This window comes from Ursus maritimus, unplaced genomic scaffold (assembly GCF_017311325.1).
Source record: "Ursus maritimus isolate PB19 unplaced genomic scaffold, ASM1731132v1 scaffold_19, whole genome shotgun sequence".
Classification (NCBI taxonomy): domain Eukaryota; kingdom Metazoa; phylum Chordata; class Mammalia; order Carnivora; family Ursidae; genus Ursus; species Ursus maritimus.
The window spans coordinates 15,366,809-15,391,876 of NW_024424341.1; the positions used below are offsets into that span (position 1 = coordinate 15,366,809).

The 25,068-nt window shown below is 39.5% G+C and overlaps 1 protein-coding gene across 1 annotated transcript in view; it reads right to left on the reverse strand.

Annotated features, from left to right (window-relative positions):
- Positions 1 to 25,068, reverse strand: part of CNOT1 (CCR4-NOT transcription complex subunit 1) — a 105,608-nt gene that overhangs the window by 74,357 nt on the left and 6,183 nt on the right. The window contains exon 2 of the mRNA XM_008702573.2: positions 4,354 to 4,629. Coding sequence (XP_008700795.1) covers positions 4,354 to 4,455 — 102 coding nt within the window. The 5' untranslated portion in view covers positions 4,456 to 4,629. The remainder of the gene's footprint in view (positions 1 to 4,353; positions 4,630 to 25,068) is intronic.

A 25,068-nucleotide genomic window follows, 5' to 3' on the forward strand; every position in this document is an offset into this window, starting at 1 on the left:
GAGACAGCCAGCGAGAGAGGGCACACAAGCAGGGGGAGTGGGAGAGGAAGAAGCAGGCTCCCAGCGGAGGAGTCCGATGTGGGGCTCGATCCCAGAACTCCAGGATCACGCCCTGAGCCAAAGGCAGACGCTTAACGAGTGAGCCACCCAGGCGCCCCCCAAGTGGGGTTCCTTCTAATCCACCCTCAGATCACACGACCTGAGCAGAATGTTTAACCGACTGAGCCACCCAGGTGCCCTATATATCATGCTTTTTTAAATGAAGATGAGAGGTGGCACCTGGGTGGCTCAGTCGGTTAAGCTTGATTTCAGCTCAGGTGATGATCTCAGGGTTGTGAGATCAAGCCCTGCATCAGGGTCAGTGCTCAGCATGGAGTCTCCGTGTCCTTCTCCCTCCTCCCTTTGCCCTTCCTTCAGCCCATGCAGGCGCTGGCTCTCTGTGCCAAATAATAATTAAATAAATAAATAAAACCTTAAAAAAAAAAACGGTGACTAAAAAAATGATGTGTGGTACACAGCAAATGCTTAAATAGTAATTGCATAAAATTGTTAGGACACACTCTGACCAACCCAGCTTTCAGAATTTATCCTAAGGAATCAATCCAAATAAAGGAAAAAAGGGGTAAGTCTTCACTAATGAGGTGCTACTGGATTAGTTTCTTCAAAAGATGAGAATTCCAGGATTTAGAATGACTTAAAGGGCGCTGAAATTCAGATTGAGGAGATTAGATTTTGTTCTCTACTGAAAGGACTGCTGAAGGTATTAGAACAATGAACTTAAACACTATAATTCATCAAAGCAGCATTAATTGCAATAAGCCCTATAAGCACACAAAGCTGTTATTACAATGTACTATGGACACTGAAACAAATGAAAAGAAAAAAATCTACTAGGAACTGAGTAATTCCACGAACTGAGCTTTTCCATTAGAAAGGAAAGAAGAGTGGCCCAAGCTTGAATTTCTAAGAATTTATCCTACAACTAAGCTAACACATACATGTAAAAACAATGTTAAAACAGCACTGAGGGGGCGCCTGGGTGGCTCAGTCGTTAAGCATCTGCCTTTGGCTCAGGGCATGATCCCGACGTTCTGGGATCAAGCCCCACATCAGGCTCCTCCGCTGGAAGCCTGCTTCTTCCTCTCCCACTCCCCTGCTTGTGTGCCCTCTCTCGCTGGCTGTCTCTATCTCTGTCAAATAAATAAATAAAATCTTAAGAAAAAACAAACAAACAAACAAAAAAACCAGCACTGACAATAGCAAAAGCAAAAAATAAAGAATATAACCTAAATGTCCATCAACAGTGAAATAAATTATGATTCATCCATATAATGGTTTCCTATGCAGCCTTAAAAGAAGAAACCTTTATGTATAGGAATAAGCAACAAATTTTCTTTTTTTTTTTTTTTTTTAAGGTAGGCTCCACACCCAATTTGGCTCAAACTCATGACCCTGAAATCAAGAGCTGAATGCTCTACCGACTGAGCCAGCCAGGCACCCCAAGAATACTTTCTAAGATAGACTGGTAAGTTAAAAAAGAAACAGTGACACCTGAGTGGCTCAGTTTGTGAAGCGTCTGCCTTCGGTTCAGGTCATGATCCCAGGGTCTTGGGATCAAGTCCCATATGGGGCTCCTTGTTCAGTGGGGAGGAGCCTGCTTCTCCCTCTGCCCCACCCCCTGCTTGTGCTCGCTAACAAATAAATAAAATCTTTAAAAAAAAGTAAGTAAATAATAAATTAAAAAGAAACAATCAAGATATAGAAAACTATCATATGCCAACATATGAAAAAAGAACGGGAAGTATTTTACTATTTTTTTAACTTTATAGAAATAGTTTTACTTAACATGATTCAGCTTTGTCAGAATAATATTTTCCTATTTTCTACATGCAAGTATCTTTGGAAGAACAGTTAAGAAACAGCGGCAGAGAAAAATGGGTAGTGGGGGTAATCAGGTTAATATATTATCTATTTTAAATATAAAACTAGAGTGCCCAGGGGCGCCTGGGTGGCTCAGTCAGTTATGCATCTGCCTTCGGCTCAGGTCATGATCTTCAGGTTCTGGGATTGAACCCCCACCTAGGACTCTCGGCTCAGAAGGGAGTCTGTTTCTCCTTTCCCCTCTATCGCTCCCCCCTACTCGTGCTCTCTATCCCTTGCTCTCTCAGATGAACAAATAAAATCTTTAAAAATAAATAAAAAATAAAAATTGAACTACAACCTCTATATACACACCCCAAAAACAAGGAAGGGAAAAAAGTTCCCAAACAATTCTTAGATTTAGCTCAAATAATAAGGCACCTGTTTTTCATTAAAAGCTTGTACTTATGTACTACCTTATATAACAACTGTAATTTATAATGCAGAGAAAGAATTTTTTTAAATAATGTTTATGACAGGAACTGTATTAGGTGCTCTTCTTAACTTCATTTAATCCTAACAAGGATATCAGACAAATTTTATATTTATCCTTATTTTGCAGATGAGGAAGATAAGGATCAGAGAAGTTACCTGTTGTCACACAAGTTTTAATTTAATAATATATACAACTATAAGTATGATACTCCATTTATTAACGAGAAGGGGGTACCATCATGACAACTAAGATACAGTGTATTATTTAACTTTCATAAAGATTGAATGAAATGCTTTACAAGTCAAACCTATACTTAACAATTTTTTTTTAAGATTTTATTTATTTGACAGAGAGAGAGAGACAGCCAGTGAGAGAGGAACATAAGCAGGTCGAGTGGGAAAGGAAGAAGCAGGCTCCCAGCAGAGCAGGGAGCCCAATGCGGGGCTCGATCCCAGGACCCTGGGTTCACAACCTGAGCTGACAGCAGATGCTTAATGACTGAGCCGCCCAGGTGCCCCGAGAACAATAATTTTTAAAAATTGAGGGGTCAGGGCACCTGGGTGGTTCAGTCAGTTAAACGTCTGTCTTCAGCCAGATCACAATCTCAGGGTCCTGGGATCAAGCCCGGCACTGGCTCCCCGCTCAGAAGGGAGTCTGCTTCTCCCTCTCCTGCTGCTGCTCCCCTGCTCATCAGCACCCTCAAGCGCTCCCTCTCTCTCTCAAATGAATAAATAAAACCTTTTAAAAATAATAAAATTGGGGGGATCAATGGCAAAAAAATTGGGGGGCAAAGGATTTGAACTGACATTTCTCCAAAGGTGTGTTTGTGTATAAATAAGCACATGAAAAGACGTTCAACATCATAAGCTACATTATCGAAACAATGAAGTACCTGTTCACGCCCACTAGAATGGGTATAAAAAGACATAAAATAACAAGTGTTAGTGAAGATGAGGAAAAATTGGAACCCTCATACACTACTTGTGGAAATGAAAAGTGATCCAGAGCTCTAGATAAAGTATGACAGTTCTTCAGAAAGTCAGAGTTACCATATAACCCAGCAATTCCATTCTTTGGTATATACCAAAAAAACTGAAAACAAATATCCATCCAAAAACTCATAAACAAATGCTGAAAGCCACACTACTCAAAATAGCCACAAAATGGAAATAAATTAAATATCCAACTAACAGATAAACAAACTGCAGAATATTTAGAACTATTGTTCACTATTAGAAATAATATTCATACAGTAGTATTATTACTCATAAAAAGGAATAAAGCACTGACACAGATGCCATCCAACATGGATGTATCTTTTTCTTAAAGGGAGTGTGGGGGGTGAGGGAGAGAATCTTAAGCAGGCTCCACACCCAGCACAGAGCCCAACGAGTGGCTCAATCTCACAACCCTGAGAGATCATGACCTAAGCCAAAATCAAGAGTCAACACTTAACTGAGCCACCCAGATGCCACAAAAAGATGGATGGATATTGAAAGCACATTGCTAAGTGAAAGAAGGCAGACAGAAAAGACCCCATCTGGTATGACTGCATTTATATGAAATGTCCAGAAAGGCAAATCCATAAAAGCGGAAAGATAAGTGATTGCCAGGAGCTGGAGGGAGGACATGGGAGAGCAACTGCTAATGAATTCAAGTATTTCTTTTTGAGGTGATGAAAACATTCTGGAGTTAGATGGTGATGATTAAGTAACTTTGTGAATCTACGAGAAACTACTGAATTGCAAATTTTATAAGGGTGGGTTTGACAGTTTATGAAGTGTATCTCAATTTTGAAATGCAGATAAGAAAAAAAATGAGACTAAACCAAATCAGGTATTTCATAATTTTTACAGAAAAATTTAAATCTGTGACTCCTTTAAAAAAAAAAAAAAAGGACTGGGATAAAATCTCTTTTATATATTAAAGCTGAGGAGAACTTTCTTTCTATTGCATACTCATTCCTTTAATGGTACTTGTTTTCTAAGTTTACTTACATGCTGTATTTCCTGCTGGCTGGCTCGGTAGTTTTTCTTGGTTAAATTGTCCACCAGGTAGCTGATTTGAGACAAGGCCAGCGAGAGCGAGTCAAGATTCATTGCTGGTTGGGGCGGAAGCAGGCGGCCGAGCCCGGCGCAAAATCACCATTATTCCCCTTTAGTCACCTCAGAGGCAGGTTAATGCTTTCTTTGTAATTAGCCTATATCTGATGTCTGTACAGTGTCTTCAGTTCTTCTTTACCAGGGGTATTACTCTGTTCTGAAACATGGCACCTGTTTTAAAAAAACAAAAGAATAAAGATCAGATTTTTAAATTAGTTTATTAGGGGAACAAGAGTTAAACAATCTCTCCATTTTAGTACCCGAAATACCACTAAGGACTCAGAAAAAATAAAATTAGTATGTCTCAAGCACTAATTACAGAAGATGCCAAGTCTGAAAATTAGGTAGGGACAGTATAAAAAGAAAATACCACCCCCCCCCAAAAAAGTTGCAGGTTAGCAAGACAACCTGTAATATCTGGATGTCTATTTTATCTACTTCAAAATGATTATGTATAATATACACTTTAGAAACAGGAGGAAACTACTTAAAATTAGGGTTGGTGGAAACACTCATCTGACATCTTCTGTTCCTCTTCCCACACCATCTACAACCTATTTATAAGATCCTATATATTAACTTTTACTCCTTATGTACTGCTTCAGAATCAAGATAGTTTGGTCCTAGAGCTGTTCCTTAGGGTACATGTTTTAGGTATCTGAATGGCTGTCTTAAAGGCAAGCAAGGGCTTCAGGACCCAAATTCCTTCCCACATTGTTGAAAATTTTACTATGAAGATTTAGAAAGGGAAGCCCAAAGCAGAAAATGACAGAATGCTTATCAGTTTAATTCCAACCGTGGCCTGAGTCAGAGGAACTATTCTGTATTACAAAAGGGGGGGGGGGCCACAAGCTTTTCTTACTAATTCACCAAGTACTGCTGAAACACAAAAATCTTTGAAAACAAGGAGCTGAACTTACGCAGCTTTATGTTCTGAAATCAGCTCATGATTTCATTACAATCAGAAAATTCACAAAGATTAAAAGACCCTTTTAACACCTTGACGTTTAGCAATTTCTAAATGAATTAGAAACACTACATTGTTTTGTTCTGTTTCATTTTATACAAAGCAAAAGTTCAATCCTCCACATGTTCCCCAAGAAAGAGGAGAAGCTTGAAAATGTGCCAAGATATTTTCTGTTCATTCTAAAGTAATAACATGTGTGAAATTAAAGACAAGTTGAGTTTCTATCTATCCATTACACACAACTAAACTTGCCTGCTATAAATCTTAGAGAAGTTTTCTTCATGTTCTGGTCATAGCATATTTTCTCTATCAGACTAGTAAAACATCCACGTTTGAGGACATACTACAGAAGGAATAAAGGCAGAGAGAGGACTCACCAGACTGTTAACAACAGTATTGTGTACAACCTTCCCTGAAATTCAAACTGGCAATACTACAAAAAGTGTTTACTGCACTACCCTTAAACCTATAATTCCACTATTAAGAATGTATCCAAAAAAGAAAAAAAGTATCCCTCCATATATATGAAGTCTTTTTGCCTCAAGAACTCAAAGGGGGGAAAAAAACCCAAAACTCAAAAGACACAGATTTTCAGGGAGGTCTATCTCAGCAAAAAGAAAAAGTTAAGTAGAATGATAAAAAGTAACTTTTCAGGGGCACCCAGGTGGATCAGTCAGTTAGGCCTCGACTCTTGACTCTTGATTTCGGCCCAGGTCGTATCTCCGGGTTGAGAGACCGGCCAGCATCAGGCTCTACCCAACCCCCCCCCAGCAGAGAGTCTGCTTGAGATTCTTTCCCTCTGACCCTCCTCTGGTTCACATGCTCTCTCAAATAAATGAAACTTTTTTTTTTTTACATTTGCGGTCTCATTTTTTTTTAATTTTTTATTATGTTAAGTTAGTCACCACACAGTATATTATTAGTTTTTGATGTAGTGTTCCATGATTCATTGTTTGCATATAACACCCAGTGCGCCACGCAATATGTGCCCTCCTTAATACCCATCACCAGCCTATTCCAATCAAATAAATGAATCTTAAAAAAAAAAATCATTTTTTAGTTGAGTCTAAAGAAAGCCCTAGACTATACAATTAAACTACAAGACTTTGTTGAAAGAAATCAAAGATGACAAAACAAATGGAAGGACATCACATTAATGGATTAGAAGAGTTAATACTCTTAAATGTCCACAACACCCACTCAGTCAGTGAAACATCTGACTCTTGATTTCAGCTCAGGTCACGCTCTCAGGGTTGTGAGACACAGCACCGCATCAGACTCTGTGCTAAGCATGGTGTCTGCTTAAGATTCTCTCTCCCTCCCTCCCACTCCAAAACATAATAATTTAATAATTTTAATTTAATAATAGTATATTATTAATATAAATTTAATAAAGATAAATATAAAATAATAAAATAAAATTAATTTAATAATAATAAATTAAAATAATTTTAGGAATTTAAAAATTAAAAAAATTAAAATGTCCACACCAGGGGTGCCTGGGTGGTTCAGTCAGTTAAGTATCTGCCTTCAACTCAGGTCATGATTCTGGGGTCCTGGGGCCAAGTCATGCATCAGGCTCCCTCTCCATCTGCTCCCCCCCTTTTCGTGCTTGTGTGCTCTCTGTGTGAAATAAAATCTTTTAAAAAATTAAGAAAAATAAAAATAAATAAAATGTCCACGCCACCCAAAGCCATGTAGATTCAACACAAACCCTATGAAAATTCCAATGGCATTTCTCACATAAACAGAAAAAAAAAAAAAAAAACTAAATTGGTATGGAACCACAAAAGATCCTCAAGAGCCAAAGCAATCATGAGAAACAGGAACAAAACCAGGGATGCCTGGGTGGCTCAGTCAAGTTTAAGCATCTGCCTTCGGCTGGGGTCATGACCCCAGGGTCCTGGGACCAAACCCTATATCAGGCTCCCTGCTCAGCGGAGAGCCTGCTTCTCCTTCTCCCTCTGCTGTTCCCCCTGCCTGTGTGCTCTCTGGCTCTTACTTGCTCTGTCAAATAAATAAATGAAGTCTTAAAAACAAAACAAAACTGGAAGCATCACACTTCTTGATTTCCAACTATACTACGAAGCTACAGTAATTAAAACAGTACAGTCCTGGCATAAAAAAACAGACCCACAGACCAAAAGAACAGATTAGAGAGCATATACAGTCAACTAATATTTGATAAGGAAGACAAGAAAAACCAATGGGGAAAGGATAGTCTCTTCAACAAACGGTGCTGGGAAAACTGGATGACTACATGCAGGAAAATGAAAGCGGACCTCAATCTTACACCACTCACAAAAATTAACTCAAAATGGATCAAAGACTTAAACAGAAGACCTGATACCAAAAAAATTCCTAGAAGAAAACATACAAAGGAAACTTTTCAGATCCAGTCTTGGCAATGATTTTTTTTGGACATGACACCAAAAACACAAACAACAAAAGAAAGAAAGAATCAACAAATGCTACTACATCAAAATTAAAAGCTTCTGCACAACAAAATAAACAACAAAATGAAAAGGCAACCTACAGAATGAGAGAGAATATTTGCAAAACGTACCAGATAAGGGGTTAATATACTAAATTTATTTTTTTTAAGAATTTATTTATTCATTTGAGAGACAGAGAGAACAAAAGCAAGGGGAGAGGCAGAGGGAGAGGGAGAAGCAGACTGCCCACTGAGCTCGGAGCCTGTGGCGGGGCTTGATCCCAGGACCTGGAGATCATGACCTGAGCCGAAGGCAGACGCCCAAACATCTGAGCCACCCCGGTGCCCCTATACTAAATTTATTTAAAAAAACAAAACAAAAACTCCTACAACTCAGTAATGACAACAAAAAAATCACAATCTCATTAAAAAATGGGCAGAGAACCTAAACAAACATTTTCCCAAAGACAACATCAAAGTAGCAAACAGGTATATCTGCAAAGGTGTTCAACATCACTAATCATCAGGGAAATGCATACCAAACCAGGATAAAATATCATCTCACACCTGTAAGAAGGTCTAACAACAAGACAAGAGATCAGTGTTCGAGAGGATATGGAGAAAATGGAACTCTTGTGCACTGCTGGTTGGACTATAAAGTGGTTCTATCACTATGGAGAACAGTGTCGAAGATCCTCAAAAAATTAAAAATAGGGGTGCCTGGCTGGCTTAACCGGTAGAGCATGTGACTCTGGATCTCAGGGTTGTGAGTTCAAGCCCCACCCTGGGAATGGAGCCTACTTAAAAAACATAATGATTAAAAATAAAACTACCATATAATCCAGCAATCCCACTTCTGGGTAATGAAAACACGTTACTGAAGAGATACATGCACTTCCATGTTTATTGTAGCCTTATTCACAATGACCAAGATATGAAAACAACCAGGATGCCTGGGTGGCTCAGCTGGTGAACGTGTGACTCCTGATCTCAGGGTTGTGAGTCCAAGCCCCACACTGGGTATAGAGATTACTTAAAAATAAAATTTTCAGGGGCTCCTAGGTGGTTCAGTCGGTTCAGCAGCTGCCTTCAGGCTCAGGTCATGACCCCAGGGTCCTGGGATCCAGCCCCACATTGGGCTCCCTGCTCCATGGGGCTCTCCCTCTCGCCCTCCTCCTGCTGTGCGCACGCACGCACGCTCTCTCTCTCAAATAAAAAAAGAAATATTTTTTAAAAAATAAAATTAAACAAAATTTAAAAATAAACTCTTTAAAGAAAAAATGATACGGAAACAAACTAAGTGTCTGTCAACTGATGAATGGAAAAAGATGTGATATATACACACACATACACACACACACACAGGAATACTTTTCAGCCATGGGGGAAAAAAATAAATACTGCCATCTGTGACAACACGGATGGCCTTGAGAACATTATGCTGAGATAAATCCAACTGAATAGGACAAATACTACATGATATCCATCATTCGTGGGATATTAAAAACAATTCAGAAACAGAGAACAGATTGTGGTTGGGGCGGAGCGGAGAGGGCTGGTGGTGGTAGCGGTGAAATGATGAAGGTGGTCAAAGGTAAACTTTCAGTTATAATCATTAAGTCCTAAGGATGTAATACAGGGTTATAGAGTAAATCTTAAAAGTTCTCATCACAAGGAAAAAGAATTTTTTCGGTAACTATGGGTGGTTGTAGATTTGTTGTTGTTATTGCTGCTGCTGCTGCTGTTGTTTTTAAGTAGGTTTCAAGCCCAGGGTGGAGCCCAGCATAGAGCCCAAAACAGTGCTTGAACTCAAGAACCTTAGATTCGATACCTGACGTGAGATCAAGAGCCGGACACTTAATCGACTGTGCAACCCAGGTGTCCCTGGATGGTGGTAGATGCTACCTAGATTTATTAGAGCGATCATTTCACAATATACTACATCATTCTTTATGTGGTACATATGAAATTACTATAATGCTCTATGTTGACTGTATCTCAGTAACAAAACAAACAAAGGATTTAAAAACCAAACTCAAAAAAAACAGTGAAATGGTAGTTACCAGGCAATAGAAAAATGAGTGTTTAAGAGTACAAACTTGCAATTTGTAGATAAGTCCTGGAGATCTAATACACAATACAGTGATTATACACAACAAAACTGTATTATAAACATTAAACCTGCTAAGAGACTAGATCTTAATTGTTTCCACCACTAGAATAATCATACGAAGAGATAGAGGTGTTAGCTAATGCTACAATGGCAAATCATATTGCAATATAAATGTTAACAAATCAGTATGTGGCACACCTAAACTTGTAATGTTCTATGTCATTTATATCTCAATTAAAATGCCCTAAACAGAAACAATGATACCCCAAAAGCAGTATACCCATTTAAGTCCTGAATGTTGGTTTCCAAATACTAAAAAAAAACAACAACAAAGGTTCCTTGGAGAAATGACTAATTCCAAGAGTCTGGATAAGGAAAACAGAAGATGAGTTTACATAATGCTGTGACAAAAGGAAACACTCAAAAATCTGAGGGGGATATGTCAGAAAGACACAAGAGCCAATAAAGGCAGTCTCACTTAATTCTGGATCAATCTGAGCATCAAAAAGGGACTTATTATAAGCAATGACTGCATAATTTACCCCAAATGCAACATCTTTTAGAAGTGGCAGCAAAATGCAAAATTATATGCTTACTGCCAATCAATATACTCTAAATTTTTTTTTAAGATTTTATTTATTTATTTGACAGAGATAGAGACAGCCAGCGAGAGAGGGAACACAAGCAGGGGGAGTGGGAGAGGAAGAAGCAGGCTCACAGCAGAGGAGCCTGATGTGGGGCTCGATCCCGTAACGCGGGGATCATGCCCTGAGCCGAAGGCAGACGCTTAACCGCTGTGCCACCCAGGCGCCCCCAATATACTCTAAATTCTTAATTTATCACATACCTGTGATAAATTGGGCACACTTGGGTGGCTCAGTTGGTTTTGGCTCAGGTTATGATCTCATTGGTGTGGGATTAAGTGCCAAGTCAGGCTCTGCACTCAGTGGGGAGTCCGTTTGAGATTCTCTCTTATTGCCTTCTGCCACTCCGCCAACTCACTCGTGTACACGCACACATGCTCTCTCAGATAAATCAATCTTTTTTAAAAATGTTGATTCAGGCAATAATCATCAATACCTAAAAAACCTCAGGTGAAAGGTTGCTGGCACAGTTGCACACTACTACCCAACAAATTACCTACTAATTGCAAAAGGAAAAAAATGTCCCTTTACAATACAGCTATGGCAGTCACTATCTTAATGAGTAACCAAATTTATTACTATGGTAAAACTGCCCAACATATGTGCCTACTGATGTGTTGCAATATGAAGTTATCACCTTGATGTATTCTTGCCAAAAATGATTAACATAAATCTACCCATACCTCTGTATCTATCAATTCCCAGGAAATAAAGAGGTAAAACTGACAAGTTTAAACTACACGAGATCCTATTAGATAAATCCAAGTACTGGTTCATTCTACCTAGGTCCACCACCCTGCACTTGTCAAAAGGATAGCAGGGAGAGAAAAAAATAGGATCTGTTCTGATTACAAAACTAAAACAAAAAGCATAATGTGAACCTTAATCAGACCCTGACTCAAAAAAGTTATAAAAGATGGGGTGGCACAGTCAGCTGAGTGTCAGTCAGACTCCTGGTTTTGGTTTCAGTGGCGATCTCTGTGCTCACTGCAGAGTCTGTTTGGGACTCTCTCCCTCTCCCTCTGCCCCTTCCCCCCTCCAAATAAATAAATAAATCTTTAAAAAAAAGTTAAGAAAGATATTCTAGAGTTTTATAAGAGTATTTAATATTTTTAGCTATAGTGTGGCTATGCAAGAATGCCTTAAAGATGTCTTAATTTGCAGGAGATACATCCAAGTGTGTGGTATCAAACCAGTAAAAATATATGAACAGGGATGGGCAAAATGGGTAAAGGGGAGCAGGAGGTACAGAGTTCAAGTTATGGAATGAATAAGTCACAGGAATGAAAGGTATAGCATATAGAATCCAGTCAATAGTATGGTAATAATGTTGTATGGTGACAGATGGCAGCAACACTTTTGAGTACAGATAGCATAACATGGAATTGTCAAATCACTACGTTGTACACCTGAAACTAAAGTAAGACTGTCAACTATACTTCAATAAAAATATATGAATAACAGAAAAAATAATTATGGTAAGATGTTAACTGTTGAATCTAGGAAGCAGTTATGTGGCTGTTCACTGTACTATTTTCATTTTTCTGTACATGTGAAATTTTTCTTAGTAAAACTGGGGATGGGGGATACGTATTTTATAACTTAAAGCAGGGATTACAAGCATGTGATGTGATTTCCAAAAACTTTTTTTACCCACGATTTTATTTTAGAGAGAGTGAGACACCACAAGCGAGAGGACGAGCAAGCAAGAGGGGCAGAGGAGGAGGGAGAGAAAGAATCTCTGGCAGACTCCCTGCGCCAGACTCAGGGCTCAATCCCAAAACCAGGAGATCATGACCTGAGCTGAAATCAGGTATCAGACGCTCAACTGACTGAGCCATTCAGGTACCCCAAAAAACTGACTTTAGACTCAATTGTATTTTAAGTTTTAGGACTATAAAGTAATTTTTACAAAATGAAAGTTTAAGATAAGTAGCAATTTTTTAAAAATCCAAAATTTAAACCCACAGGACCAGCAACTACACATAGGCTAGATGTACACATAGGCATATATACACATAGGCTAGATGAACAAGCGACTGAACCTCTATGTCCCCCCCATTTGTAAAAATAAGGCCTCATCTAAATGAGAGCTTTCCCAAAAGGGTAAATCTTTAATGGGTAGGAGGTAGAGCAGAGAGATAAGAATCTTCCAACGACTCAAGACAGTCTCTTAGATTGCTCCAGAGAGCAGCTCAAACTAGTCTACCCTCTGATAACATCAGATGAAAAATAGGAAGTAACCAGCACAAACACAGTGGATGAGATGCTCTATCATCTAACATCTGCTTTAACAGTTCGCTGAAAACTAAGCAGCTGTCAATCCTCCATGCAACTACTGGAGAAGTTTACACATGCCAAGTAGTATGGCCAGGCTGACCAAGATGTGACTAACTTGTCCAGAGTGATAATATGGAAAGGTGAGTGGTAGGTTCTTGAGAGAAGGAATTAGAACTCTTAAATCTCTTGTCTTCTGTTTTGGTGACATGCGACATAGCTGTAATGGCTTACGATGTAAGATGTATACAAATTCTCATATTAAACATTCATCATTAGTTTTACATGATTATTTTTACTGTTGGGCTCAAATACATTCACGAATTTTTAAAACTCGGATCATCGTATTTTATCCAAAAAAAGGGGGGGCATCACATTTAAATATTTCAACTTTGGGCCGCCTGGGTCGCACAGTCAGTTGAGTGTCCTGACTCTTGGTTTTGGCTCAAGTCATGCTCTCATGGGTCCTAGAATTGAGCCCTGATGTCACCTCCACACTCAGCAGGGAGTCTACTTGAAGATTTTCTCCCTCTACCCCTCCCAGCTGCTCGAGCATGTGGGTGCTCTCTCAAATAAATAAAATCCTAAACAAAAAACAATCAACCAAAAAAAAACCACTCTCCCTCTGCCCCTTCCCCGGCTTGTACACTGTCTCACTCTCTCTCAAATAAATAAATCTTAACTATTTCAATTTTAAGTCTCTGAATGGATCTAAAAATGTTTTAAATATATCACCTTTATTACGCAAATGAAATTTCTCTTTGATGATGACTGTAATTTGGAGATCATTAAAATGTATGTAGGCTTTTCAAGAATAAAACTGACATAAACCTGATTGCAGAAACAAGCTCAAATTCATTAAACTATGAAGGTATTTTTATTTTATTTTTTATTTTTATTTTATTTTATTTATTTTTTTTTAGATTTTATTTTTATTTATTCAACAGAGATAGATACAGCCAACGAGAGAGGGAACACAAGCAGGGGGAGTGGGAGAGGAAGAAGCAGGCTCATAGCAGAGGAGCCTGATGTGGGGCTCGATCCCACAACGCCGGGATCACGCCCTGAGCCGAAGGCAGGCGCTTAACCGCTGTGCCACCCAGGCGCCCCATGAAGGTATTTTTAATTAGAAAAATTTACTATTATCATCCCTTGTTTTATCAGGATTGTATAAAATGTCCAAAATGATCTCCTTCCATTTCACTCCAGGATACTTTATAAATACCTTCATTTGCTAAAATGGCACTCCTATTAATTCTTGGAGCCTAACTCCATGCCATGTGAATACCTTAGGTGCTATAGAAAACAAAAAGTAAACACTATCTCAAAGGGCTTAATAGAATAAATACAGATTTTACTACAGTGCTATGCAACTAAGGCAATTGTAAGAACTGGGAGATGGGTGGGTGCCTAGCTGGCTCAGAGAGAAGAGCACGTGATTTTTTAATCTCAGGGTTTTGAGTCAGAGACCCACGCTGGGTGTAGAGATTCCTTAAATAAATTTGAAAGAAAAAAACACCTGGGAGATGGGAGAGAGACCTATTTAAAATGCTGACTCCTAAGTACCACCCTACACCAACAGAATCAAAATCCTTGAAGAAAGAATACAGAATACTATATTTTAAGCATACTGTACAGGTTATTCTTACGCATTTTAAAAGTTGAGAACCACTAAACTTACTAATAGCTCTGGGAAATGTTTTTTAAAAGTATACCAATAAGCGTCTGCCTTTGGCTCAGGTCATGATCGCGAGGTCCTGGGATCCAGCTCCACCGGGGCTCCCAACTCATATACATATACATATACATATACATATACATATACATATACATATACATATATACATATACATACATATATGTATATGTGTATATGTATATATGTGTGTATGTATATGTATGTGTGTGTGTATATGCATATATGTGTGTGTATATATATGTGTGTGTGTATATATATATACACACACCCCAAACCGGGGCACCTGGGTTGCTCAGTCAGTTGAGTGTGTAACTTTGGTTCTGGTCATGATCCCAGGTTCCTGGGACTGAGCCCCGCATTAGGTAGTCTGCTTCTCCCTCTGCTCCTTCCCCCCGCCCCGCTCCTGCTCTCTTATTTATATAAATAAAAATTTTTTAAAAAGTATATCAAACCTCAATGCAATCTCTACTAAGAAGACAAGGAAAGCCCTTCGCATCTGTTCCTTTTTCTCCCCTTAATTTACAGTTGGGCCAAAGATAGCTCTGTAAATAAAGGCAATTTGGTCTCCCACTGCACTGAAGCCAGCAATCTTGATATTATCACCTAACTTGCTCTAGGTTTAAATATCAACAGGTACTTTAAAAGCCAAATAAGTCAGACCCAAGGCTATCAGTTTATTAAAACTCCATCTTCCAACATTAAAAATATATGGGAGATGCCTGGGTAGCTCAGTCAGTTAAGCATCTGACTCTTGATTTCAGCTCAGGTCATGATCACAGGGTTGTGAGATCGTGGGGCTCCTGCTGGGCATGGAGCCTGCTTAAGACACTCTCTCCCTCTCCCTTCACCCCCACCACCGCTTGCTCATGCTCTCTCTCTCTCCAAATAAATAAACATATAAATATAGATAGATATAGATATAGATATAGATATAGATATAGATATAGATATAGATAGATATGGAGGGGCGCACGGCTGGCTCAGTTGGTGGAGCATGCAACTCTTGACCTTGGGGTTGTAAGTTCGAGCCCCAAGGTAGGTATAGAGATCACTTAAAAAATGTTTTTAAATGGTGAACAAATACTTAAGTCTACTAATATTACAATCTGACCTTGAAAATTCTCTTCCCAACTCTGAAAAGTAGCATTCCAATTTAGAAGAACTCAAGCTGAGCAATCTCTCTTCTCATTTTCTCCAATTATAGAAATGCTCTACATCTGTACTGTCCAATGTGGCAGCTACTAACCACATGTGGCTACTTAAAATGTGGCAAGAGAGACTAAGGAACTCAGCTTTTTAAAAATTTTTATCTAAAAAATAAAAATAAAAAAATAAAATTTTATCTAATTTTAACTAACCTTAGCATAAATTTAAAAAGCCACATGTGGGTAGTGGCTACCATACTTGACAAAGTTGTAAGCTCCTAATGACCCATATAAATCATGAAACTTATTCTAGCACCCAAAAACAACCAATATCAATTTTCCCAGATGCCCCACTTTCCCCCTTGGTTTCCTTAAGAGAGAGAGTTCACTACTTCCTATGGAACTCTATGATCAACCAACCACCAACTCAAAACAAAATACTCATCCCAATATTTAATATTTCTTCAAGAGGCAGGGATTCTAGATTTACAGTACATAGCTCCAACCCATTCATCCAAAATGCTGGTTCACTTAATAAAATCTGAATTATTGGGTACAAAACAGAATAACTTATCCAAGTATAATCACAACAAATACTTAAACAGAACTGTTCTAAGCAATTTACATGTATTAATTTAAACCTGATAACTCTTTGTGAGAAAGATATTATCCCAACTTAATAAATTAAGAGGGCTGCCTGGCAGGCTCAGTCAGTAGAGCATGTGACTCTTGCTCTCTGGGTTGTGAGTTCAAGCCTCACTTTGGACCTAGACCTTACTCAAAAAAAACACACACACACAAACACACACACACACACACACACACACACACACACATATATATATAAATATATGAAAAACACTGACTTGCCATTACTAATAGAATTTTAAAGCCAGTAATTTTTTTTTAGAGCAGGGAGACAGACAGGGAAGGGGCAGAGGGAGAGAGAGAATCTTAAGCAGGCTCCACGCCCAGCACGAATCCAGACTCAATCTCCCAACTCTGAGATCATGACCTGAGCCAAAATCAAGAGCCAGTTACTTAACCAACTGAGCCACCCAATAGGGGCACCTGGGTGGCTCAGTCCATTAAGCATCCGCCTTCAGCTCAGGTCCCGATCCCGGAGTCCAGGGACAGTCCTGCATCAGGCTCCCTGCTCAGCGGAGAGTCTGCCTCTCACCCTGCTCATGCTTACTTTTTCCCTCTCAAATAAATAAAATCTTTAAAAAAAATTAAAAATAAATAAAAACTGAAAATTAAATAAGAACAAAAGCCCTTGTATTGTACCTTCAAAATCATAAAGTCTAAATAATTGTTTTAATACCAATTCCTAAAACAAACATACCAACTCTGATATTTCCAACCTTAAATAAAGGATGAATAGTAAGAGTTTTAGAACTCTAAAGCCCCAATTCTGCACTGAATACTCAGGAGTCATCTTTAATTCATTCCCTTTTCATCCGGAAAACAACTATTTAAAATCATATCATGTGAAAATGGCCTAAATATCCATTAAAAGGGCACTGGTTAAGTAAATCATAAAAAGGAGTATTACGCAGTAATTTAAAAAAGGAGTTAGAAAGATTGGAAATTATCTATCGGGAGGAAAGCAAGTTACAGAACAGCATTCTGCATATATATGTCCTTATATGCAGAGTATCTAGAATGATACAAAAATAACTATCTGAAAAGACAGATGAAAGCAGCTAGGAAGGGAATTAAACTATTTTCCCCCTACTGAAATAGAAAAGTAATTTAAGTAAAATATCAGGTCAAGAAAGTTTTGCATATTCTAAGATACTCTATACAAAATCCCTTTCCATGGAGACCATTCACCTCATTCACTGAGCAGAAAAGAGTTAACACAGAAGGCCTGAGACTGCTATCCTTAGATGTGCCAGGTTAGCCCTTGGCTGGTGTAGGAAAACTTTTTTTTTTTTTTTTTTGGAAAACTAATCCCCACTCCCAGAACTAATTAAGAGTGACTCACTGTGCCTAAACTGTACCCAAAAATGTGGTTTATGCTGAACACCTGCCTTCCCTCCGGGAACCTTGAATTTTAGTATGTGGTTGGCAGAAGGTGCCCATGTGACAAGTCCCCAGTAACAATCCTAGGCACTGATTCTCTAACAAGCTTCCCTGCTGGACAACATTTCACACACATGTGTTGTCCCAATTCCTTGCTGGAGGAATTACGTATGCCCAGTAGGACTCCACTGGGAAAGGCACCGGGAAAGCATGAGTCTAGTTTCCTCAGACTTCACCTCATATGCCTTCTCCCTTTTATTTTGCTCTGTATCCTTCTGCTGTAATAAATCATAGCCCCAAGTACAACCCCCACACACTAACGCTGCCAGTGGGCAAAATGAAATGTCTTCTGGAGGTTAACTGAGACCAAATTTGTGGCTTTCTTCTCTCCTATGTATAGAACCCATTTCAGACTTCTGGATTCTATCATAAAGACATCCTGGGGCCGCCTGGGAGGCTCAGTCAGTTGAGTGTCTGCCTTTGGCTCATGTCATGATCCTGGGGTCCTGGGATGAGTCCCACATCAGCTGCCTCCTCAGCAGGGAATCTACTTCTCCCCCTACCCCTCCCCCCGGCTCGTGATCTCTCCCCCAAATAAATAAATTCTTAAAAAAAAAAAAAAAAAAGACAATCCTGGAAGCTACATGGATTGGTTTAAACATATTTTAGGGAATAAGAGAGTAGGAGAGACTAGCTACATGCTCGCCAAATCTGTTTCCTCTTCTGGCTAAACAGCTAGATTATGTTTCTCAGCCTCTCTTGCATAGGTGTGGCCAAGAAACTAAGTTCTAGCTAAAGAAATGTAAGCCAAAAGTTATACCAGCCACTTCTTGGTCCGTAAAACCTCCTACTCATGACCCTCTGGTTTTTTCACCATCTGCCTGCTAAATGAAGAGGACTCCCTCTAGAGAAAACCAGTGCTGTAAGATGGAAGGAGGCTGTGTTCCTGAATTACTGCAAGGAAAGCAACCTAATGAACACTCTCAATGAAAGTTACCAAATATAAATGTCTACTCTGTCAAGCCACTGATATCTCAGGATTATTTGTTACAACACTAACTTGCTTTGCCTACTAATAAAAGACCGGATCAGGCAAAAATTTTTAGAAGCTGGACGCCTGGATGGCTCATTCAGTTAGGCATCCAGCTCTTGATTTCAGCTCAGGTCATGATCTCAGAGGCCTGAGATCAACCCCCATGATGGGCTTCCCCGCTGAGCACAGAACTTGCTTAAGATTCTCTCTCTCCCTCTCCCTTTGCCCCTACCCCTGCTCTTGCTATCTCTCAAATAAAAAAAATGTTTAAAAAATATGTATTAGAGNGAAAGAGAAGAGAACACATTCAGGAGGGAACTGCAACGACTCTGAACTTGTGTGAATAAACAAGAGAAGTAAACCAAAAGAAGAGTCAAATACATTTCCACTAAGCACCTGGGCTCCACTTACTTCTGACATAAAACAACTGAGAACAGAAAATTTACATGGCAAGAAAGAAAATGAGGAATTCTATTTGGGACATATCTGGAGTGACACATACAGATGAAATCCACTGGGCAGTTGAGAATTACAGCCTGCAGCACAGCAAGGGTGATTCGCGAATAATAGATCTGGGAGTCATCAACATTTAAAAGAGACAGCAGAGAACTAGAGAATGAAAATAAGGGTTTTAGAATCCTAAAGAAGCTTAGCATTTTAAAGATGGATAGAAAAAGAGGAACTTGGGGCACCTGAGAGGCTCAGTCAGTTAAGCGCCTGCCTTTGGCTCTGGTCATGATCCCAGGATCCTGGGATCAAGTCCCACATCAGGCTCCTTGGAGCCATCCTCTTCCTCTGCCCCGCCCCATCACTCATGAATAAACAAAATCAGAAAGAAAGAGAAAGAGAGAAAGGGAAAAGGGAAAGGAAAAGGAAAAGGAAAAGAAAAAAAAAAAAGAAAGATGCGGCGCCTGGGTGGCTAGTCATTAAGCATCTGCCTTCGGCTCAGGAACGTGATCCCACGAGCCCTGCATCAGGCTCCTCCACTGGCAGCCTGCTTCTTCCTCTTCCACTCTCCCTGCTTGTGCTCCCTCTCTCTCTCTCTGTCAAATAAATAAATAAAATCTTTTTGAAAAAGAAAAGAAAAAAGAAACTCAAGAAGGGAAATGAAGAGTAGCCAGAGAGGCAGAAGAAACTCAGAATGCATATTATCAGAAGCCAAGCTCTAATTAGTGGTAATTAAGTAAAACCTATGAATGGACAGCATCTCTAAAGAGAGCTCCAAGGACCTATCTTTGGCAAATATCCATTGTGACAGGCAGCCTCTAAAATAACCCCAACAATCCCTGCCTAATATGTCTATCCTTATGTAATCCCCTCCCCTTATGAGTGAGATGGACTCTTCAAAAGAAGAAAATAGTCATTTACAAGATTAAGTTACAAAAAGACCGACTTCTGCCTTGTTCACCTCTCTTTGAGCCTGTGCTCCAAGAAAAGCAAGATGCCATGCTGTGTGTACCCTATGGAGAAGTCACACATGGCAAGCAACAGATGTCTCCCAACCAACAGCCAGCAAGGATTTGAAGCCTGCCGAACGGTGAGCGAGCTTGTAAGAACTCTCCACCCTTCAGCCTTGAGATGACTACAGCCTGTAGATACCTGCATTGCAACTTTGTGAAAAACACAGAGTCAAAAGCAATTAGCCAAACTGTGTCTGTGAAATAAAGAACAAGAAAGTTTTAAATGGCTGAATTTGGGGGAACTTTGCTATGCCACAGCTGATAATTAATACATCCATATTCTATGAAAACCATGGGGGAGAGATTTTAAAAGGTATAGATAGTTGTCAGGGGTGCCTGGGTGGCTCAGTCAGTTAAGCATCTGACTCTTGATTTTGGCCTCAGGTCATGATCTCTGGGGTTGTGGGATCAACCCCTGTGATGAGCTCCTCATCGAGTGGGGAGTCTTCTTGAGATTCTTTCTCCCCCTCTCCTGCCGCCCCTCCCCATGCACCCCACACACTTGCTCTCTCTCAAAAATAAGTATTTTTAAAAAATAAAGGTATAGCTGGAAGTGTACAAAAAGTATATAGGAATTATAAATTATCAGAATTAGCAACTAAGTAATCATTGATAACCTTCAAGAGAGGAAAGTTAGTGGTTACCAGGAGGCAGGCCAAGACTCCTCCATAAGTGAACAATGCATCAGATAATAAGACCAGGTATCTAGCTCCAGTCCCAGCCTCTCCAAAATCTCCCAAACCACTTCAGATCATCTACAGGCTAATCTGCCTCTCTTCCCCTTCAGTATGTATGATGCACTATAAAATTTAATCACACTGCTAACTATTGTTTTATGTGTATTATCCTTTATATCAGCTCCCAGAAACATGCCTTGGGTTTATTCCACAGCTCTTCCTCACCATCACTGCCAACCAGCTTTGAGGGCACTGAAAACATTCCAGAACCTGATAAATCCAACACTGTATCAATTTCTAATTCCCTAAAATACAATTTGACTAGACATAACAGCAAACAAAATGTAGCCAAAGTTTGGGAAAGTTCTTCTACCTTCATCACCCATGAAATGGAGATAATTTTCCATAATCTCATTTCAGGTGAGTCTTTTTTTTTTTTTTTTTTTTTTTAAAGTAGGCTCCATGCCCATGGCCAGCATAGAGCCCAATGCAGAGCTTGAACTCAGGACCTGGAGAGATCAACACCAGAGCTGAGATCAAGAGTTGGACGCTTAACCAACTGAGCCACCCAGGCACCCATAGATTGGTTAGTCTTTAACTACAGAAGAATCTCTACTTACATGTCACTAAGAAAGTTAATTGACAGTACTTTTGTTAGAACATGATACATCCAATTTCAAAGACCATAAATGATGACAATGTTTAAGATCAGTGAAAACACTATTTCTTTTCTTTATGTAGTCTTCTCACTTGTGACATGGTAAAATTAAATTTTAAGTAATTTGTGATTTACACCAATAGTAATTCGCTCTAAAGTAAACAAAATAATCCCGAAAACAAATCTTCCTCTAGAGATTATTTACTGTAATAAACTAGAGGGCAATGTAATCTCCAAAAGCATTCTGAAATGTGTAGGAGTGGAAGAGTCACTGGCACTCAATGAGAATTAAAGATTATATAAACACCAAAGGACAGCACCACTAAAAAAACAACTATCCCGCCCAAACACCAATAGTGCCCTTGCTGAGAAAATGGCTTTTGCATCTATTCTCTGCAGGATGAGCCCTAGATGTGTGAAAACCTCAAGTCTGGCTTTCCACAAAGTTAACACAAAGCCAAGCACAACTTAAATTCATCAGATAGTAAGAAATAGTATATGACTATGTGAAGTGGCTACCACAACTTATCACAGAAACAGTTTATGCATTTTTATTATACGTATTAACCCAAATATTTATTGAGTACTTACCATGTGTCAGGTATTTGAATACATCAGTAAACAGACATATATATATTCCTGCATGCCCACTAGAGGTGAGAAATAATAATCATAAGAAATAATGAAAAGGGGCACTTGGCTGGCTCAGTCAGTAGAGCATGTGACTTTTGATCTCAGGATTATGAGTTCGAGCCCCACACTGGGAGGAAAAATTACTTTAAAAAATGAAATACAGGGGTGCCCGGGTGGCTCAGTCGTTAAGCGTCTGCCTTCGGCTCAGGTCATGATCCCAGGGTCCCAGGATCCAGCCCTACATCAAGCAGGGAGCCCGCTTCTCCCTCTCCCACTCCCCCTGCTTGTGTTCCCTCTCTCACTGCCTCTCTCTCTCAAATAAATAAATAAAATCTTTAAAAATTTTTCAAAAAATTTTAAAAATGAAGTATTAAAAAAATATATATGAAACATGTTAGGAGATGCTAAGTATTATACAAAAAGAAAACAGCAAGGTAAAGTGAACCAAAAAGGGAGACTGGAGGGTTGCAATTAGTGTGGTGGTCAGAATGAGCTTTATTGAGAAGTCTTTTTTTTTTTTTTTTTTTTAATTTATTTGACAGAGAGAGAGCCGGAAAGCACAAGCAGGGGGAGCAGCAGAGGGAGAGGAAGAAGGAGGCTTCCTGATGAGCAGGGAGCCCAATGTGGGACTCAATCCCAGGACCCAGGCACCATGACCCAAACCGAAGGCAGCCGCTTAACTAAATGAGCCACCCAGGAGCCCCGAGAAGTAAGTCTTGAGCAGACTTAATGGAGTTGAAGGGTTTAGCCATGCACACATCTGAGAGAAGAAATGTTCCAGGCAAAAGGACTGGTCAGCTGGTGCAAAGGCTTCCTAAGAGAGTGCATGGCATGTGTGTAAGGCAAAGCAAGGACACCAAGGGTACTTGAAGGAAACCTACTGGGGGGAGAGGGGTAAAGAGTTAAGTTGGAGAGAAGGAGGAATACATGAGGAGGTACAGGGCAGAGTTAAATCCTGTAAGTAATGAAAGGACTCTGACTTTTACGAAAGACAAATGGAGAATCAACAGGTGGTTTTGAACAAGATGACATGACAGGACTTTCAAAACATTACGAATCACATTAGATGGTCAACTGAGAAACTACAAGGGACCAAGGGTAGAAGCAAGGTAGATAATAATACCACATTATGAGAGAATTAGTCACTGAAACCCAAACACAGAAGACCTCTACAAAGCTTTATACAAATATCCCAAAACTAAGTTAGTATACTAAGGTATCGTACCAATGTTTTGCAGTTGCCAGAAAACTTGAGGGCTTAATGATTGGGCATGACTAAATATGAAAGTATTTTTACATTTTGTATTTGGACAAACTCAAAGTCTGCGATCTTTGGCACATTTGTCTGTTTGAAAAGAGAAGAGGAATAATTTTTTTAAGATTTTATTTTTATTATTATTTATTTAGAGAGAGAGGCAGACAGGTGGGGGGGGAGAGAGGGAGAGAATCTTAAACACGGCCCATCCAATGCAGAGCCTGGATGCGGGGCTCGATCTCACAACCCTCAGAGTCATGACCTGAGCTGAAATCAAGAGTCAGTCACTTAACCGACTGAGCCACCCAGGCTCCCGAGATTTTATTTTTAAGCAATCTCTACACCCAATGTGGGGCTCAAACCTACAACCCCAAGATAAGAGTTGCAAGCTTGGGGCACCTGGGTGGCTCAGTCGGTTAAGCATCTACCTTTGGCTCAGGTCATGATCCCAGGGTGCTGGGATGGAACCCCACATCGGGCTCTCTGCTCAGAGGGAGCCTGCTTCTCCCTCTCCCTGGCGCTCCCTCTGCTTGTACACTCTGTCAAACAAACAAAATCTTTAAAAAAAAAAAAAAAAAAGTCACAAGCTCTACCAACTAAGCCAGCCAGGTGCCTCCCTCTTTTCTAACGTTTCTTTTTTTTTTTTAAATATATATATATATAATCTCTACACCCAATGTGGGGCTTGAATTCATGACCCCAAGATCAAGAGCCACAGACTCCACCAACTGAGCCAGCCAGTCATCCTAAGGAAGAGGAATAGTCTCAAGATATTCATGCCGTAAAAGTGGGTATACACATGGTAGACTTAACTCTCTATTACCCAAACTAAACAGTGCAAACAAGTGGGAATAATCCAATCATGAACATCCCAAATTTATGTATTACTGAGCTTAGAAAAGCCTAGTATAAAACTTTTTTCTTTTTTTAGAACCCACCTGACAAGGGTTAAGGAAATATTTAAAGGCATAATGGTCAACAAGTAGCAAATAGGTTTGAAATGAGATGATATTAACAAATGGAGCAAGAGCTGAACTGCTTCCTAACCATGTCACTTTAAACAAGCAATTTTACTGGATTCGAAAGAATCTTAATACTAACTGTTAAAGAACATTTAACAGCCTTTCGCAGATACTTCCAGAATTTTACAAGACTTAATCCAATCCATACATCAGCACAGTATCACATAGTTAGTGTTAGCAAATAAATCCCTATTTTTAAATTTTTTTTAGGTAAGCTTGATGCCCAACACGCGGCTTGAACTCCTGACCCTGAGACCAAGAGACCCATGCTCTACAGATTGAGCCTACCAAGAACCCAATAAACCCCTATTTTTTAAAAACTGAGAAAGTGAACCAGGAAAGTACATCTACTCCAAAATCAGAAAAGAATTAAGTTCTCTTGATCTGGAATCAACCGAATATTCAGAAGCAACTTCCCAGTAGTAACTACAAAATTACAAAGCTACATAGTATACCATATACTTGACCACTAAAAATTAATCCTTCTTGGAGCTACTTTAAAAATATAACTACACCAGGAGCGCCTGGGTGACTGAGTTGGTTGGGCATCCAAGTGTTGGTTTCC